The sequence below is a fragment of the Hemitrygon akajei genome, chromosome 5, assembly GCF_048418815.1.
Source record: "Hemitrygon akajei chromosome 5, sHemAka1.3, whole genome shotgun sequence".
Lineage (NCBI taxonomy): Eukaryota > Metazoa > Chordata > Chondrichthyes > Myliobatiformes > Dasyatidae > Hemitrygon > Hemitrygon akajei.
Window position 1 is genome coordinate 167,270,565 of NC_133128.1, and position 19,686 is coordinate 167,290,250.

General features: G+C 39.5%; 1 protein-coding gene across 4 annotated transcripts in view; it reads left to right on the plus strand.

The window, feature by feature from the left end:
* The window catches only part of sestd1 (SEC14 and spectrin domains 1), a 128,313-nt gene extending 109,962 nt beyond the window's left edge, over positions 1-18,351 (plus strand). For 3 of the 4 annotated variants that reach the window (XM_073047108.1, XM_073047107.1, XM_073047109.1), the window contains exons 12-19: positions 568-762; positions 1,295-1,409; positions 7,604-7,763; positions 10,727-10,808; positions 10,917-11,039; positions 12,598-12,789; positions 15,411-15,544; positions 17,338-18,351. In XM_073047108.1, coding sequence (XP_072903209.1) covers positions 568-762; positions 1,295-1,409; positions 7,604-7,763; positions 10,727-10,808; positions 10,917-11,039; positions 12,598-12,789; positions 15,411-15,544; positions 17,338-17,461 — 1,125 coding nt within the window. In that variant the 3' untranslated portion in view covers positions 17,462-18,351. Of the gene's footprint in view, positions 1-567; positions 763-1,294; positions 1,410-7,603; positions 7,764-10,726; positions 10,809-10,916; positions 11,040-12,597; positions 12,816-15,410; positions 15,545-17,337 lie in introns of those variants that run through there. The other variant, XM_073047110.1, reaches the window with a different exon arrangement.
* The last annotated feature ends 1,335 nt before the right edge of the window (positions 18,352-19,686 follow it).

Here is a 19,686-nt window from a genome sequence, read left to right on the forward strand (position 1 = left end):
TTTTCAGTGCTTGCCATTATCTTTATCTTGTTTGCCAAAGGAGGCTAGCCTCAACTGCTGGAAAAGGTACTGATTATTGATATGGATTATTGATGTTTCAGAACAGTTTAGATAGTGGTCCCAATGCTTGAGAGTTCACTTTACAAGATGAAGATATAATGACCAGAGGCAGTGTATTTCTATCAATGGATAGAAGTATTCAGAGTGAAATTGTATGAAGATATAAAGGTCAAAACAATGTGGGAATTTGGGAAAGGTGCTGAGGAATGGGACTTTTCAAAAGAGCTGGAACATACAGTATGGCACCTGTTTTGTGTCATGCTGTGATTTAGTAATGTTCAAACTGTCAGTTAACTTTCAAGTGGAAATAGTATGTACTTTGTTTTCATCATTAGCAATTGAAAAACTATACAGTTAATATTCTAGCCAGATCTCTTTTGCAGGTCTTTAACATTAGTAAATAATTGTTAATAGAAAATAATTGAAATCTTCTCAAAGAAAGACATCATGTGCTTTGGTTATTGAGTAAGGGCTCTGTCTTTTACTGTAATTTCAATTTATTTACAGGAATGGTTTGCAGTATATGTTGAGCTTAATCAGCAGATTGCAGCTTTGTTGAATGCAGGGGATGAAGAAGATTTGCTTGAGCTAAAGACATTGCAACAACAACTAAGTGACGTATGCTATCGACAGGCCAGCCAACTGGAGTTTAGGCAGAATGTACTACAGACAGCACTTGAATTCCACAGTATTGCTCAGGATGTAAGTTGCTTGTTAATGAAAAACATTTTACATTTTCTGGGGCAAAGATAATTTAAGTAAATGGTATCAATACAGTACACCACTTCCAAAATTCATTCCATTCATGTTTAGTGTTACTGGTTGGAAATGAATTCCTTGGCATTCATCTGTCTCATTTGCCACTGTAAATTTGACAGCTCTGTTAGGAATGGATGAGTGTGGAGTATATGGAGTTACATAGAATATCTTTCTTCTGTGAAGATTGATGCACCATCAATAACTCTGAGACGTGGGTTAAGGTAGGCTTTTATGAGGAAGGGTCTGTGGCTCCAATCGCCTTTATACCGGGGTCTGTGGGAGGAGCCACAGGAGCAGTCAGTGGGGGGCCGTGTCCAGGCAGGTATATGTAGTTCACCACAAAGATGATGCATTTGTATTGAATTTATTTTAAAAATTATTTTTAAATGTTCATTTTTATTGTTTCAAATGAATGAATATTGTGCAAAATATCTGCAGCCTTGAAATTTAAGTTGTATTAATGGATCTTTCACAGTTGTCCCAGCAGCTCGATGGGTTACTTGGAATGCTTTGTGCTGATGTAGCACCAGCTGATGGAACTGCCATTCAGCAAACTTTGAAACTCTTGGAAGAAAAATTAAAGAGTGTTGGTAAGTGGGAGAAAGGTGTATTATAATTTCATAAAATCAGTTCAAATACCATAAATGCTCAGTAAATCGTAATATATTGAGCCATTTTAACCAATCATTTAGTTAAATCACCCACATTTAAACTGTTTTACTATCACTATGTTTTAAATGTGGATGAAGCTGCTGGTTCATGTTTCTTCCCAGCCAGTGGTAGCAAAGTCAATGGGGGTCACTAAATATTAAGCTTGTTACTACTGAGTTTCCTTCAAGTTCAATTGGAGGTGAAGAGGGAAATCATAGAATCCAGTTGGTATATCAACACTTGGTGCAGCCACTGCCAGACCCCTTCAATGGCCAACGTCATTCATAAAACTGGTTGAAGCTATTTGGCAGCTGCTGAAAGAATGAAAACTTGATTAGTGACATGAAAACAAGAATTTTAGATGAGATTCAATTGAAAAGCTAAAGAAAACTGCAAATGCTGGAAATCTGGAAGAAAATTACTGAAACTCTGCAGCAGGTTAAGTAACATCATGGAGAGAGAAATATAGTTATATTTTTAGGCTGTTAACACTTTGTTAGATAAAAGTCATGTTTTTGGTTTAGATCAGATAGATTGAGATAGAATTTAAAAACTTGTCTTATGTTACATTCATACAGATCAAATCATTATATAATACATTAAGGTAGAACTGAGTAAAACAATAACAATGCAGAATAAAGAACAGTTACAGAGAAGTGCAGTGCAGGTAAATAATAAACTGCATGATCATAACAAAGAAGATCGCAAAGTCAAGAGTCCATCTTGTACTAGTGAACCGTTTAATAGTCATGACAATGGGGTAGAAGCTGTTTTTGAGCTTGGTGTTATGTACTTCCAGGCTTTTGCATCTCCTGCCTGATGGAAGAAAGAAGAGTGAATGGTCAGGGTGGGTGAGGTGTCTGATTAAGCTGGTTGTATAACTAATTTAACGAGAAGTATAGGCCAAATCTATTACTGGGAAGTTGGTTACTGAGATGATAGATAGATAGATAGATAGATAGATAGATACTTTATTCATCCCCATGGGGAAATTCAACTTTTTTTCCAATGTCCCATACACTTGTTGTAGCAAAACTAATAACATACAATACTTAACTCAGTAAAAAAATATGATATGCATCTAAATCACTATCTCAAAAAGCATTAATAATAGCTTTTAAAAAGTTCTTAAGTCCTGGCGGTTGAATTGTACAGCCTAATGGCATTGGGGAGTATTGACCTCTTCATCCTGTCTGAGGAGCATTGCATCGATAGTAACCTGTCGCTGAAACTGCTTCTCTGCCCCTGGATGGTGCTATGTAGAGGATGTTCAGAGTTTTCCATAATTGACCGTAGCCTACTCAGCGCCCTTCGCTCAGCTACCGCTGTTAAACTCTCCAGTACTTTGCCCACGACAGAGCCCGCCTTCCTTAGCAGCTTATTAAGACGTGAGGCGTCCTTCTTCTTAATGCTTCCTCCCCAACACGCCACCACAAAGAAGAGGGCGCTCTCAACAACTGACCTATAGAACATCTTCAGCATCTCACTACAGACATTGAATGACGCCAACCTTCTAAGGAAGTACAGTCGACTCTGTGCCTTCCTGCACAAGGCATCTGTGTTGGCAGTCCAGTCTAGCTTCTCGTCTAACTGTACTCCCAGATACTTGTAGGTCTTAACCTGCTCCACACATTCTCCATTAATGATCACTGGCTCCATATGAGGCCTAGATCTCCTAAAGTCCACCACCATCTCCTTGGTCTTGGTGATATTGAGACGCAGGTAGTTTGAGTTGCACCATATCACAAAGTCCTGTATCAGTTTCCTATACTCCTCCTCCTGTCCATTCCTGAGCTGTGTCCATAACTCTGCAGTTTCTTGTGATCACATGCAGAATAGTTGTCATTCTAAGCCATAACACATCCAGATAGGATGCTTTCTAAAGTGCATTGATAAAAATTGGTAAGAATCTGAGGGAACGTGTCAAATTACTTGAGCGTCTTAGGGGAGTAGAGGTATTGTTGAGCTTTTTTGGTCATGGCATCTGTATGGTTGGGCCAGGACAGGTTATTTGTGATGTTCATTCCCTGGAATTTGGAGAGCACCAGTGTTTAGAACAATCATGGCAGAGGTGATACTGATTGTGATCTGTTGGTCAGGAATTGAAGGATCCACCGGCAAAGATTTGGAGTTGGGTGATGAGTTTGCTTTGGATTGTATGAAGGTGGAGCTGTGGTCAATAAAGAATCATCTAACATGGGTGTTTTTATTTTCCCAGTGGTTCAGTAATGAATGTAGGGTCAAGGAGATGGTGACCGCCATAGACCTGTTTTGGTGAATTGCAGTGAATCGAGGTTGGCTGGAAGGCTAGAGTTAATGAATGCCATGACCAGTCTTTCAGAGAACATAATGATGGTGGATGCCATTGGACAGTATTTGTTAAGGCTTGTTTTTCTTAGGTTTTTAAAGCAGTTGGGAACCACCGGTTGAAGCAGAGAGAGGTTAGAAATGTCTGTAAATACCCTGCCAGCTGATCTGCACAGGATCTCAAGTAAGGGTTCCCAACCTTTTTATGCCACGGAGCCTTACCATTAACTGAGGGATCCATGAACCCCAGGTTGGGAACCCCTGATCTAAGGACACAGTCAGGGACAGCATCAGGGCCTGATGAATCTGCAGGTCCTGTGGCCAAATGGACTAATTCTGCTCCTATGTCTTATGGTCTGATTGGGTAGAAGGCAGGAAATTGGGGCTGAGAGGAAAAATAGATCAGCCATGAAGAAATGGTGGAACAGACTTGATGGGCCAAAATGGCTTAATTCTGCTCCTATGGTCTATGGTCTTCTGGGTTTATTCTCCTGAAGACTGATCTTACCGCCCCTCTGACTGTTGGTTCGGGTGCATTGGAGGCTGGTGGGGAGGGTGGTGACATAACCATTCCTTTCTCTTCAAATTGTGCAGAGAATGCTGTAAGCTCATCAGGAAGAGATGTGCTGTTGTTGGCGATACTGAACAACTTTGTCTTGTAGCCTGTTATAGAATGTAAGCCCTGCCACAATTAACAACTGATCTGGGAGATGATTTTGGACTGATACTGTCTCTTAGCATTGCTGAAAGCTTTATAGAGATTGTATCTTGATTTCTTGTTAAGGTCGGGGTCACCTGATTTAAATGCTTCAGTAGGGAATGGTCTCCTGGTTATTCCATGTTTTAAGCTTTGGCAACACCAGGATTGCCCACTTTGGTACACAATCCTCAACACATTTGCTGATAAAGTCCATGATAGTAGCGACATATTCATCTAGGCTGGCAGCTGAGTCTGTGAACGTGGACCAGTCAACTGACTCAAAGCATAGAAGTCCATGAATTTCATTAAGTCAGCTTTCTGTACTGGATCCTTCCGTTTCAGCTTCAGTTCGTATGCAAAGAGTAGAAACACAGGCTAGTGGTCTAATTTGCCAAAGTGTGGTGAGGAGGGGAATGGATTGGTAGGCATCTTTGATAATTGTATAGCAATGGTCAAGGGTGTCCGGGCCTCTAGTGGAACATTCTGATAGTATTTTGGTAACACACTCTGCATTTGGCCTGGTTGAAGCCATTGTGAATTATAGAAAGGGCTTCTGGTTAAGATATCTTAAGCTACACACACAAAATGCAGCATCTATGGAAATGAATAGATATTCGACCTTTCTGTTCCCAAGATGCAGCCTTCCATTCCACAACGTCAGAGATGTCCGCTTTCTTTAAAGAACGTGGATTCCTTCCTTCCCTCCATGCACCATTGATGCTGTCCTCACCCACATCACCTTCATCTCCTGTGTATGTACACTCTCAACCTATCTTCCCACCACCTTCATTATGATAGGGTTCCTCCTGTCTTTACCTATCACTCCATCAGCCTCCGCATCCAACACACTATCCTCCACAACCCGCAATCTCCAAAGGGATCCTACCACTAGATATATCTTTACCTTCCCACCTCCCCCTACCCCCCTCCCCCCACTTTCTGCAGGGATCGCTCCCTCCACGATTCCCTTGTCCATTCATCCCTCCCGACACTTATCTCGGCAGGCGGCCCTAAGTGCTACTTCTGCCCATGTCACCTCTCTCACCTCCATTCAGGACTCCAAGCAGTCCTTCCAGGTGAGGCAACACTTCACCTGCAGATCTGCTGGGGTTGTCTATTGTGTCTGGTACTCCCAATGCAGCTTCCTCTACATTGGTGAGACCCATCGTAAATTAGGGGATGGGTTCGTCAAGCACCTCCGCTCCATCTACCAAAAGCAGGACTTCCCAAAGGCCAAACATTTTAATTCTGTTCTGGTTCCCATTCCCATTCTGACATATCAGTCCATGACCTCCTCTTGTGCCAAGATGAGGCCATCCTTAGTTTGGGCGAGCAACGTTTATATTCCGTCAGTGTACCTTCCAGCCTGATGGTATGAATATCGATTTTCTTCTTCCGGTAAGCAAAACCCCCCCCCCCCCCCCCCCCCCCTTCCCTTATTCCTCACTGTGACCTTTTACTTCTTCTCACCTGCCTATTACTTCCCCCGGGTCCCCTGCTCCTTCATTCTCCTCTCCTATCAGATTCCTTCTTCTCCAGCCCTTGACCTTTCCCATCCACTTGGCTTCACCTATCACCCTCCAGCTAGCCTCTTTCCTCTTGCCCCTTCTCAGTACGGAAGAAGGGTCTTGGCCCAAAACATCGACTATCTATTCATTTCCATAGATGCTGCATGACCTGCTGAATTTCTCCAGCATTTTGTGTGTGTTGCTTCGGATTTCTAGCATCTGCTGACTTTCTCATGTTCTGGATATCTTGTTTCAAAGCTATTGACCACTGAGTATAGTTTGTTGAGTGCAGGTTTCATGGTAGTCCGAGTTGATCAGGGTTTGAAGGTAACAGCATTCAATAACTTTGTAAAGGAAAGTCAGTGTTGTATGTTGGATGGTAGCTTGACAAGCTGAGAGTGGAATTTTGAGTGAGGAATAAAAAGGAAATCTTTAAGACCTAGTTAAGGAGGTAGAACCGTTGACACTGTCAGTCATCTGAAAAGATCATTACAACAGAAAATAGTTAAATTGTGCATCAAAAATCACTTGTTTTAAAAAATAGTACAGGTAGTCCCCGAGTTACAAACGTCTGACTTACAGACAACTTGTACTTACGAACCGAGGAAGGAGAACGCCGTCCACCATTTTAAGTTGGATCGCGACGCCATCCGCCATTTTAAGTCGTTGTTGTTGACACTGTGTTGAGTGTGTAACTTTGTATTTGGCTTAAATTTTTCTTAGCAAGATTCACCCTGACCCTCCACCCCCCCCCCCCCCCCCCCCCCCACCTTTTCTGGTCGGCTGGTGGCACCGTGAGATCAGCACCGGGCTCGAGACAGACCGCTCCTGCCCGAGCACGCCGAGTTGATATCGATCCAGTGACTCCCATACCATCTGTGCCGGGTTGATGTCGAGCTCGCAACTCGACTTCATTAAAAAAAACACTGCCACCTCCAGTTTAAATTCCCACGCGGAATACTGTGGAAGATCAAATACTCAAACCCAGCACAGCCCCCGCTGTCCCATTTAGCCTGTCTCAGTGCGGTGAAATTTAGGACCCAGGGAATTCAGTGCAGTGGTCCTTAGGACCCAGCGGACCTCGGGAGCCGGTGGAAGTCGGGACCCGCTGCTCGCCGTGTTTCTGTTCCATTGACAGGAAGCAATCGCAATTGAAAATAAAGTGGAAATAATAAAGCATTTGGAAAGAAGTAAAATGACTTCGGTCTTTGGAAAAGCCTTAGGTTACAGTCGGTCAACGATCGGAACAATTTTAAAGGATAAAAGATAAAGTGAGAGTAATGGAGCATGTGAAAAGCCCTGCCTCGATGAAAGCTACAATTATTACTAAGCAACGCAGTGGTTTAATTATTAGAATACATACGTTTCTTAAGTGTTCTATATGCATAGAAAGGTAAAATATATACTAGAACAAGTGTTTGACTAACTGAAGCTAAATAATACCAGATGTACTTGTTCCAACTTGCGTACAAATCCAACTTAAAGACGGACTCAGGAACGGAACTCGTCTGTAACCCGGGGTCTGCCTGTATTCCTGTAGATTCCTTCTAGCTGTACTCTTATTCCTGATGCTGTAGTGACAGTAAGCAATCTAATCTTACATGTTTTTGTTTTGTAGATACTGCTTTACAGAACTTGCAGGAAAAGGGTCAAGGTCTTCTGGACCAAATGACTTCCCAAGCTCCTTGGACATTTGGGAAAGATGTTTCCATTGAAAATAAAGATAATATAGAACATATTCAAGGCCTAATGGAAGATATGCAGCTTCGAAAGCAAAGGTATAATTTAACTGTTCCATATGCAGATTATAATCTCCCTCTATGTTGGTTAAGAACAAAATAATACTTAAAAAATATCCTATGTAATGGTCAGGTTTTATAGAGGTGTATTGACAATAACCCAATAACTGGCTGCATTTGTTGGATTTCCGCCTAAATGTATAAGATCTGAAGTTGAATTAGCTGTAAAAGTAGCTTTGTAATTATGCTCCAGCTTGGGATAATTCATAGAAACATAGAAAACCTACAGCACAATACAGGCCCTTCAGCCCACAAATTTGTGCCGAGCATGGGCCTTACCTTAGAACTGCCTAGGCTTACCCATAGCCTTCTATTTTTCTAAGCTCCCATGTATCCATCCAGGAGCCTCTTAAAAGACCCTATTGTTTCCACTGCTGCCGGCAGCCCATTCCACACACTCACCACTCTCTGCGTAAAAAAAAAATCTTACCCCTGACATCTCCTCTGTACCTACTTCCAAGCACCTTAAAACTATGCCCTCTCGTGCTAGCCATTTCAGCCCTGGGAAAAAGCCCCTGATTATCCACACAATCAATACCCCTCATTATCTTGTACACCTCTATCAGGTCACCTCTCATCCTCTGTCGTTCCAAGGAGAAATGGCCGAGTTCACTCAACCTAGTCTCATAACACATACATGAGGAAATCTGCAGATGCTGGAAATTCAAACAACACACACAAAATGCTGGTGGAACGCAGCAGGCCAGGCAGCATCTATAGGGAGAAGCACTGTCGACGTTTCAGGCTGAGACCCTTCATCAGGACGAAGGTCTCGGCCTGAAACGTTGACAGTGCTTCTCATAACGCATGCTCCCCAATCCAGGCAACAGCCTTATAAATCTCCTCGGCACCCTTTCTATGGTTCCCATACCCTTACTGTAGTGAAGCGACCAGAATTGTGCACAGTACTCCAAGTGCGGTCTGACCAGGGTCCTAGTTAGCGGCAACATTACCTTTCGGCTCTTAAACTCAATCCCACATGAAGTGATGAGGGCCAATGCACCGTATGCCTTCTTAACCACACAGTCAACCTGTGTTGCAGCTTTCAGTGTCCTATCGACTCAGACCCCAAGATCCCTCTGATCCTCTACAGTGCCAAGAGTCTTGCCATTAATGCTGCATGCTGCCATCATATTTGACCTACCAAAATGAACCACCTCACACTTAATCTGGGTTGAACTCCATCTGCCACTTCTCAGCCCAGTTTTGCATCCTATCAATGTCCCACTGTAACCTCTGACAGCCCTCCACACTATCCACAACACCCCCAACCTTTGTGTCATCAGCAAATTTACTAACCCATCCTTCCACTTCCTCATCCAGGTCATTTATAAAAATCACAAGGAGTAGGGGACCCAGAACAGATCCCTGAGGCACGCCACTGGTCATCGACCTCCATGCAAAATATGACCCATCTACAATCAGTCTTTGCCTTCTGTGGGCAAGCCAGTTCTGGATCCACAAAGCAATGTCCCCTTGGATCCCATGCCTCTTTACTTTCTCAATAAGCTTTGCATGGGGTACCTTATCAAATGTCTTGCTAAAATTCATGTACCCTACATCTGTGGCTCTACCTTCATCAATGTATTAAGTCACATCCTCAAAAAATTCAATCAGGCTGGTAAGGCACAACCTGCTTTTGACAAAGCCATGCTGACTATTCCTAATCATATTATGCCTCTCCAAATGTTCATAAATCCTGCCTCTCAGGATCTTCTCCATCAACTTACCAACCACTGAAGTAAGACTCACTGATCTATAATTTCCTGGGCTATCCCTACTCCCTTTCTTGAATAAGGGGACAACATCCACGACCCTCCAATCCTCCGAAACCTGTCCCGCTCTCATTAATGATGTAAAGATCATCGCCAGAGGCTCAGCAATCTCCTTCGTCGCTTCCCACAGTAGCCTGGGGTACACCTCGTCTGGTCCCAGTGACTTATCCAACTTGATGCTTTCCAAAAGCTCCAGCACATCTTCTTCCTTAATATCTACATGCTCAAGCTTTTCAGTCCGCTGCAAATCATCCCTACAATCACCAAGATCCTTTTCCATAGTGAATGCTGAAGTAAAATATTCATTAAGTACCTCTGCTCTATCCTCCGGTTCCATACACACTTCTCCACTGTCACACTGAATTGATTCTATTCTCTTACGTCTTATCCTCTTGCTCTTCACATACTTGTAGAATGCCTTGGGGTTTTCCTTAATCCTGCTGCCAAGGCCTTCTCGTGGCCCCTTCTGGCTCTCCGAATTTCATTCTTAAGCTCCTTTCTGCTAGCCCTTTCATCTTCTAGATCTCTATCATTACCTGGTTTTTTAAACCTCTTGTAAGCTTTTCTTTTCTTCTTGACTCGATTTCCAACAGCCTTTGTACACCATGGTTCCTATACCCTACCATCTTTTCCCTGTCTCATTGGAATGTATCTATGCAGAACCCCATACAAATATCCCCTAAACATTTGCCACATTTCTTCCGTACATTTCCCTGAGAGCATTGTTTCCAATTCATGGTATTCAGTGTAGTATTGTGCAGTTGCTATGAGACCCCAGTGGTTCTGATGACATTAACTCGTTCTTTTCCACAGATACTGCCTGTTTCCAGCAATTTTGGCTTTTATATCATATTCTGTAAAACGTACAGTATAATTGGAGCTGCATGTTTGTATTGGAATAGTACTGAATATTGCTGATAAATTATACATGTGCTGCAGTCTTAATATTTCAAGTTAAATCTACTAAAATTGAAGCTGTTATTAGCATTTGTTGTAGTATGATAAAGTCTATTTTGTGGGTTAAGTGTATAATAATTGATTTTGTTCTGTAGAAACTTATCAGTTAAATTCCATTAAAATTGGAATTTATTAACTGATCAAAATTTCAGAGAATAATTGCTTTATCTGGTTAATGGCTTTTTGTAACTTCTATTTTGAAACTTGTAGATGTGAAGATATGGTGGATGTACGGAGGCTAAAAATGCTTCAGATGGTACAGCTTTTCAAATGTGAAGAGGATGCTGCACAGGTAAGACATTGAATTTGAGGTGATAGGTAAATTTACTGAGTGTCAAAATTGATAATACCACATTACAGATGAGTTGTAAATTGTTTCTTTTATCTGCTCTTTGAAAAGGCTGTTGAATGGTTAAGTGAGCTTTTGGAAGCCCTTCTGAAGACACATGTTAGACTGGGAGACGATGCACAGGAAGCCAAAGTTCTCTTGGAAAAACATCGAAAATTTGTTGATGTTGCTCAGGTATATTTGATACACAAATTATTTTAGCTACTTTATATTCAAATAGGAAACAAACAAGATTACCTGAATACAGCATTGGCAATAATTAACTGGTCAATAATGGAGCAATGAACACAAGAAAAACAATTTTCATTTATATAGTGACTTTATCATAGAAAAAGCTCCCATGGCACTTAATTGAGGCTTAAGAAAAACATGGACACCATTAAAGGAGGAGGTATTAGAAGGGGTGGCCAAGAGATTGGTTGAAGAGGTGGGTTTTGAAAGTTTTCTTTCTCCATTTTTCTAACTCTGCATTGTGCGCCTGGGTTTATAATTCTGGAATCCCATTACAAACCTCACCATTTTTCCAACTCCCTTCTTTTAAGATCCTCTTTAAGGCCAGTTTCTTTGAGCAAACATTTGATCGCAGCTTCAAATTTCCCCATTTCTTTCTTCTGTGTCTTTGAAGTACCTTGGAATACTTTTTAATGTTAGAGGCATTGTAAAGGATTTGTAGTTGGTTCTTACTACAGGCAGTGCATTATTTGTAATTTTTTTTTTGTCTATCCACTAAAAGAGTGGAATATTCTTCTGGTAATATTTTATTATATTGCGTTGTTTGTTTATAATTACAAGGTAATTACCCACCTTTGTCTCATGATTGTGCAGCAATTAATTTGGTCCACATTATATAAAAGTGTATATTATTTCATAGGGTCATGCCTTTGATTCATTTCTATTTTATTGAATCCAATGAAGAATCAACTCCACAATATGTTATCTATATTGCACTTTTGACCCTTCATTAAGGACAATATAATGTGCTCAGGGCTTTTTAGTGCAGGGGTTCTGTTCATTGTTGCCTACTATAAAACATGCTCTTATACGTTTCTTTGAGTACTATATGAAAACTCCTGATTTTTTTTTCTAACTATCTACTTGAAATCTCTTAAATTTTGCCAGTTTGCTTTGGTTACAGGAAATTGTTTCATATTGTCCATAATTGTAATAAATATTTAAAAAAAACATAGAAAGTCAGTGGAAGGGGGAAAAGTAAGTTAAAATATTATAATCACAACTAGGATCTGCAAGACAAATGCATTTTTAATACAATTGAACAATGCAAAGAGGTCAAGGAGAGATTAGCAACAAAATAAAAAGTGCAAGTGTAGGACGTCGTCAATCAGAACCATCAAGTTTCTGCTGCAGTATAAAGTGAAAGCTAAGAATTGAGTTTCAATTAAAGTTGACGTTAATGTTTCTTTTAAATAGGTGAAAATACATTGGATGTGTATAGAAATCATCCCTTTGAGTTATAAGGAATAATAAGTTTACAGATACCTTGGTAGGGTGACAAAATAAGTGATGTTGATTACTTTGATACTCTTGCCAATTTAGCATACTTGAATTATTCTATGAAGTCTTGTAAGCTAATGATTTCTAAATAGCTTAAGTGTGATCACTTCAAAACTTGCCTGTTCCTGTTTTAATGCTAATTTTATAAAATAAGTTAGCATTAATTGTACTTTAAGTAACATACTGTTTTCTATCTTATTTAATGATACACTATATGTAGAGCACCTATGATTATGGAAGACAGTTGCTGCAGGCTACAGTGGTGCTCTGCCAATCTCTACGATGCACCACAAGGTCCTCAGGAGAGACGCTACCAAGACTGAATAGAGTCTGGAAACAATTTACAGTAACATCTGAGGAACGGATTCACAGACTGAATTTGGGTTACGCATTCAACTTAGCTGCTGAAAAGGCTTGTGTCTTATTTAACTTTTTATCGTGGGTATCTGAATGCACAATAGTGATTCTGAATTTTATTTTTCTCAACCTAGCTTAATGACTGCCATAATCATGTAGGAGCATTTATGAGCTTAGCCAATAATTATTAACAGAATGCTTATCTGAGTGGGCTTTAGATCTGAGGCTGATTCTGTTCTCATCTGCCATTGTGTGTGCACTTGCAGAAACAGTCACCAGGTGATTATCAAGAATGGACAATCTGTGCGATTAGGTTTTCTTTTCTTGTTTTGACCTCAGCAAATGAGGTCTGTTGTATTTCTAAGCTATTGTGATGTTAAGACTGAAATTGGCTAATTAGCAACTACCTGGGGAAATTTCTGCTTTACAAGAATTGGTGGTGCTATCATGCACAATCACTGACTATTCAAATTTATGCTGTGTGGAAAAGAAGTTTTAGTATTATTTGAGCTTTTAAGGAAGTGCTTGTTTCCAAGTGTCTATGAAATTTTTTTGAAGCTTTTATTCAGGTAATGCTGGTCCAATCTCATTACTCCAGTTTCAATCATTTGCTGAAGCAAACAAAACTAAGTGTAGTTTCTTCATTATGTTTCTGTGAATGGAATCTATTAATTGACTGATTGCTGTTGTTATCAGCGTCCATTAGTCCTTTCAGAGAATCAGCAATCTTTAGAGAATGGAAAGATGAGAAGCACATCTCTAATTTGCCTCATAAATACCCACTCCACTTGAGCGAACCAATAAACATTTGTTTGAACAATAATTACCGGTATAAATTCTTCAATGAACTATTTCCACTTGCACAGAGAAAAGAAAATCTGACATTTTTCCAAAGCATCAGCTAATCTTTATCCAATGTAAATGAAATGTGATCTTAACATTGAAATTTCTACACTACTTTCAACTTCACATTGCTAATTGCTATATTTATTAGCAATTACTGAATTGCTGTATTCAATTTTGTTTCCACCCAGTGCCGTAACAGTATCCCTGCATATATTGTTGCAATGTACTATATGTTTAATTATATTTTTTAATTGGCTTGGTGCTTGAACATTAGCATGTACAGTCGGCCTTCCTTATCCGCGAGGGATTGGTTTCGGGACCCCTCGCGGATACCAAAATTCGTGGATGCTCGAGTCCCTTATTCAACCAGTCTCAATGCGGTGGATCTTAGGACCCAGTGGAACCCCAGACCTTATTTAACCTGTCTCAGTGCGGTGGACATTAGGACCCAGCGGCAGAGATCTAAATCCGCAGTTTCTGTTCATGAAAATAATCACGATAACGATTGAAAATAAAGTGGAAATAATAAAGCGATCAGAAAAAGGTGAAACACCATTGGTCATTGGAAAAGCATTAGGCTACGTCGGTCAACGATCAGAACAATTTTAAAGGATAAAGTGAGAAAGGCTCTGCCCCGATGAAAGCTACAATTATTACTAAGCAACGCAGTGGTTTGATTATTGGGTTTTGGGTTTTTGATCCTCCATATGAACCCAGCATGATGGAGAGTGCACTCAGAAGTGGTCTGTCACTAGATCGAACTCGGGAATTTCTGTTGCCGAGCCCGGAGCTGAAACATACATTCTTTAGTGTTTTATATGCATAGAAAGGTAAAATATATATTATATACTAAGACAAATGTTTGACTAACTGATGCTAAATAATACTGGATGTACCTGTTCCGACTTACATAGTAAGACAACTTCTGATTTTTTTTTTGATCCCGATCCACGATAACCTGCATACATCCTCCTGTATACTTTAAATCAGCTCTAGATTACTTATAATACCTAATACAATGTAAATGCTATGTAAAATAGTTGTTATACTGCATTGTTTGGGGAATAATGACAGGAAAAAAAACGTCTGTACATGCTTGAACAACAAGTGCTGGAAGAGCACTTCCGGTTTTTCTCAATTCGCAGTTGGTTGAATTCGTGTATGCGGAATTCGCGGATAAGGAGGGCCGACTGTAGCTGACATATTGAAACCTGGTGATACACTATAACCAGGTTTATCAATCATGTTGGGGTAGATTATTTTGAGCTCACCCATACTTTGGGTTTATTTCCAGTGAAATTCTTGTTTTGTAATTTTGCAGCTGTGTAGGTCCTGAGATTCTTGAAGCTCCAATGCTATAACCACTCCATAGAATCATCTGTGACCAGCAAACAATCTTTGGGAAGTACAAACTGATAGACTGCTCTGTCAGAAGGCATTTTCCACAGTTTGTAAATATCTATGATGAACAACTAGCATCACTTATCTTTCATACGAAGGTCTATGACCCTTCCCCCCTCCTTACACATTCATGAGATCGCCACTTGCCTGCCAATCATAGCTTGCATGAAGCTGCAAGGCCTGACAATCAGAAAGATAGAATGAGGATGAGCTGACTCACTTTCTCTAAGGAACTGGCTATGAATATAATCTAGCTCATACATCTTCACAGTCAAGCAAACTTGAAAATACCATTTTTTAAGAAGAAAATATAAAATTTTAATATTTTTCAGCTAACAAAGTCAACAGTATTTAATTATAAATTATAAGTAATTGCAGTTTACTCAGAGGACTACTACCTTACTTTGCAATTAACAACTTTTTTTTCAGATCCTGAAGGATAACTCCCAATTGGAAGAGCAAACGGAAGCCTGGAAAGAACTTCTTGAAAAATTTGATGAAGTTGAAGCAACTGGAAAAACTTTATTAGATCGACTAACAGTGCCTGTAATTTACCCGGATGGGTAAGATGTTGTTTGTTGCTTAATCGTTCAGTTAAAGTGGTATTTATCATCTATTGAACACAAACCTGTGGAGGACAGGGTAAATGTATTTATTTTTCTGATCAAAGTTTTTTTTAAATAAAAACGGTTTTTAGATGTAGCTTAAAATGTTGAAGATGTTCCAAGGTTTGTTGTAGTAAAGGGAGGGAAATAGTTTAAATAAACAAATAAATCAACGGTGGGTCATTACTGAAGAGCAGTGAACGTAGAAATTTTGTTTAAATTTTTTAAGCCTGTTAGAGAAGAATTTCTCAAACACAGGACCAAGATAGCTGTGAAATCAGCCAATAATGCTAGGTGGAAGAAATGGAAAAATCGCCAGACTTTAGGAACTAAAGCAAGTTGGAGAGAATAGAAAATATTTTGCAAATATAATGTTGGCATAATGATGGAGTAATTTAAAGAAGTTATTACAAAATTGTATTTGTAGTGCGATAACAAGCGCAGTTCATTATATACAATTTAATGTTGAAATGTTTAGAACAGGAAACTTCAAAGGTTCAAAAGCCCAATTTAATGTCAGAGAAATGTATACATCCTGAAATACTTTTTCTTCATAAACATCCACAAAGACAGAGAAGTGCCCCAAAGAATGAATGACAGTTAAACGTGAGAACCCCAAAGTACCCTCCCAGCTCCCCCCCCCCGGCAAAAAAAAAGCAAGCATTGGCACCACCACTGAGCACTCAAGTATGAGCAAAGCAATAGCAAAGACACAGACTTGCAGTTACCCCAGAGACTTTGTGTTTCACCCGGCATTTGACATCCCACAGGTTTTCTCTTTCCTTAGTAAGGGAGAAGGAGGTATCTCCATTTTCCCAGCAAGCGGGGAGACATAACAAACAACTCGCTGGTTTATGATGTTAAAAGTCCGTTACGCGGCTTTTTTTTGGGCACTGTGCCTAAAGATCACAAGGACCCAGGTTTTCGGGCCCACAGCAATAGATTTTCCAACTATCCCAACGATACATGGGTGTCCTGCCATGACACCAACCCTCAATCTGCCCATCTCCAGAACCCCGAGATCTTAGGCTTCCAAATCTGAGCCGGAGTGCCGAACAGCAGCCAGTCCTGAAACCCAGAGAAAGGGTCCCATTCCCACAAAGAACCGAAGTCAGTGTATAACTCCAGGTCAGGGTCTTCAAAAGAACCCTGAAAGGGAAAGATAAAGATATTAAAGTTGGAAATAGAGCTGTTTCCGAAGATGCAAGCAAAGGAGTCGCCATTTAGCGCCATCTTAACTTTGCTCCGCCTCCCTGAACTTGAGAAGAAGCTGAGTTTTAAGAAGTTTGGTTTATGGAAATTGATACGAAGAATTTTAGAGAAATAACTGAAGTAACAAGATAAAATAAATAAAACTCTTGACAGTTTAAATTAGAGATAACTGACTTGCAAAGTGCATACCGTGGAGAATTTGTTGGCACAGTGAAATGTCTAATTCTGCACATATACCCTATCGTGTCATGGTTCAAGTCAAGGTAATCTTGTTTTTCTACCTTAATATGACCTTACCATAACACAGTAGGGTATAAAACCGAATTAGACACTTAGCCCATCAAATCTTTACCATTCAATCTCAGCTGTTTTTTAAACTTCACTCCCCACTTTATCCTTGTAACCCTGCAATTGATCAATAACCCTTAGTCAATGAAAGATGGATTGTCTGAAATACATAAGGTATCCTAGTTACATTCACATTTTATTTTAATGATTCTGCTTTATCTAAATTTATATATAATATTTTAATTTTCCAGAACTGAACAATACTTTGGAAGTCCAAGTGACACAGCCTCTACAGCAGAACATATTCGTGAAAAAATGAGAGTGGTTAGTCAGAAGAAGCCAGAAACTCTAGAACCAGTCTCCCATGACAGTTAATGAATCTTTTTTATGGTTATTCGGAGTACAGAGTCACCTTTCTAGTGCAACGCTCGGTTATTAAAACTTGTTTTACGTATTATACCACCATCTTATATTGGAAGTGGATCCAAATCCAGGTATACGTACTAAGTAGAGGATTGATAGTGGACCTTGAAGCAATTTTTAAAAATTAATGTGCACTGTTGTGCATTTGAAAATAAGGCTGATACCCCTGATGTGCATTATATTATCTACAATTATGGTACAAATGTATCTGCCATGTCGGGGAAACAGCTTCAGTTCGTGCATATTCTGCAGCTTGCATTCGAATAAAGGCCGTTGTCAGCTTTGACTGTAGAAGCCATATTGATGAATGCTGCAATGATAGTAAGATCTGAGAATTACATAAGAGTGAAATATGAGGCATTGCACTGAACTGAATTCTTACTCCTAGAGCTTTACATTCTTGTCAACTATTATTTTGGTGGTTGGCAAAAAAGCTTAGTGGTGCTATAAAATCTTTTAGAGTGTCCATGCACTAAGCAGTTACCTTTTATGTTCTTAGACAGGTTCTGTGGAACTTTTAGGCTTTTAATATACCTGTTAGTAGATGTTGATAAAATGTTTCCCTTGTAATTATGTCTAATTTTTAAATTTTTTCCAAAGTTGCTGCTTTAATTTGTGCCAATACGAAATGTACACTTATTGCCTATGATGTATTTCATTTTTTAAACATAATTTGTTTTGCATATTATACTAATTACATATTAAATGATAATTGTGGATAATGAGCTTTAAAATATAAATAAACAACTGTATTTGTTTTGAAAACCAATTTTAAGCAGGAATTTTGCATTAGGGATTAAGATTCTCATCCTTGCAAAATAAAAACCAACATGTGCACTGTGTATTGCTGATGTCCTTCTCCTTCGTAATAGAAATGGGATTCTATTAATTTGGAAACCTGTATTGCAATGTTCTTAGTTGAGCTGTAAATAGAGAAGTGATGTCATATATGGATTATACTAAGTATGAGGAAGGACAGCCAAGGGAGACTGAACTAGACAAAAAACATTACATGAATCATGATTTCAACACAATGAGAATATTAATAGGAAACCTGATACAGCTGACGTTTAAGTTGAGGTCAGAGGTCTCTTGCAGAATAGAATGAGGATGTGACTGTTTAGAATATCCAGCCAAATGAGTTGAAGTCATTCATGGACAAAGTCGTACTCTATTTTGATTCCTGTAGCCAGCTTCCAGTTTAGGGAACTGAAAGAAAATTAGTCTTTATCCAACAACTCTAAGTTCTTAAAACATGAAACATTGCAGACCCATGCTGACCTTTTAACCTACTTTAAGGTCAATCTTCCCTCATACATATCCCTTCATCTTTCTGTTATCCATGTGCCCATCTAAGAGTTTCTTAAATGTCCCTAATGTATTTGCCTCTTACTACTCTCCTCGTAGCTTGCTCCACGCACCCACCACTCTGTATGTAAAAACAACTTGCCCCTGGCATCCCCCCACGCTTTCCTCCAATCACTTTAAAATTATGCCGCTTCCTATTAGACATTTCCACTCTGAGGAAAAATGTCTCTGTCCACTTGATCTATGCACCTCTGTCAAGTCAGCTGTCATCTTCCGTTGCTCCAAAGAGAAAAGCCCCAGCTCACTCAACCTATCCACGTAAGACATGCTCTCTAATCCAGGTGCAAAGATATGTTCTTATAAAGATAATATAAAGTAATGAATGAAGCAGGCTCATAATAAATGAAAAGTGGTTATGAATTTGGGCCTGTTGTGCACATTGTCCCAGGTTTTGTGAGATCTGTAATGCTCAAAACCATTATCAATATTTCTCTTTTATGAGAGTTAACTGATGGTAGTTTGTATAATAACGTGATCCAGGAGTTTAATAGTGCAACTCCTTGTGATCTGAGTCGAGGCTCTCTCCAGGATATTTCTACTGTATTTCCAAAGTCAAACAAGTTAGTACTTGGTAAGATGAGATTTTATTCAAATTGATGAACTGTTTTGTATTAAGTTGATGTATAGAATAACACATTTATTTGGATCAATCACTACAGATGATCATTATGCAATTTTATAAAATTAGCAATTTTTTTGTGACATTTTAAATGTCTGATTAAATAACATAAATGACAATGTTGCAAGATAAGGTGAATTTAATGAAAGAAATTGGAGCCAAAAATGAAGTATATAAGACTCCAAAGATG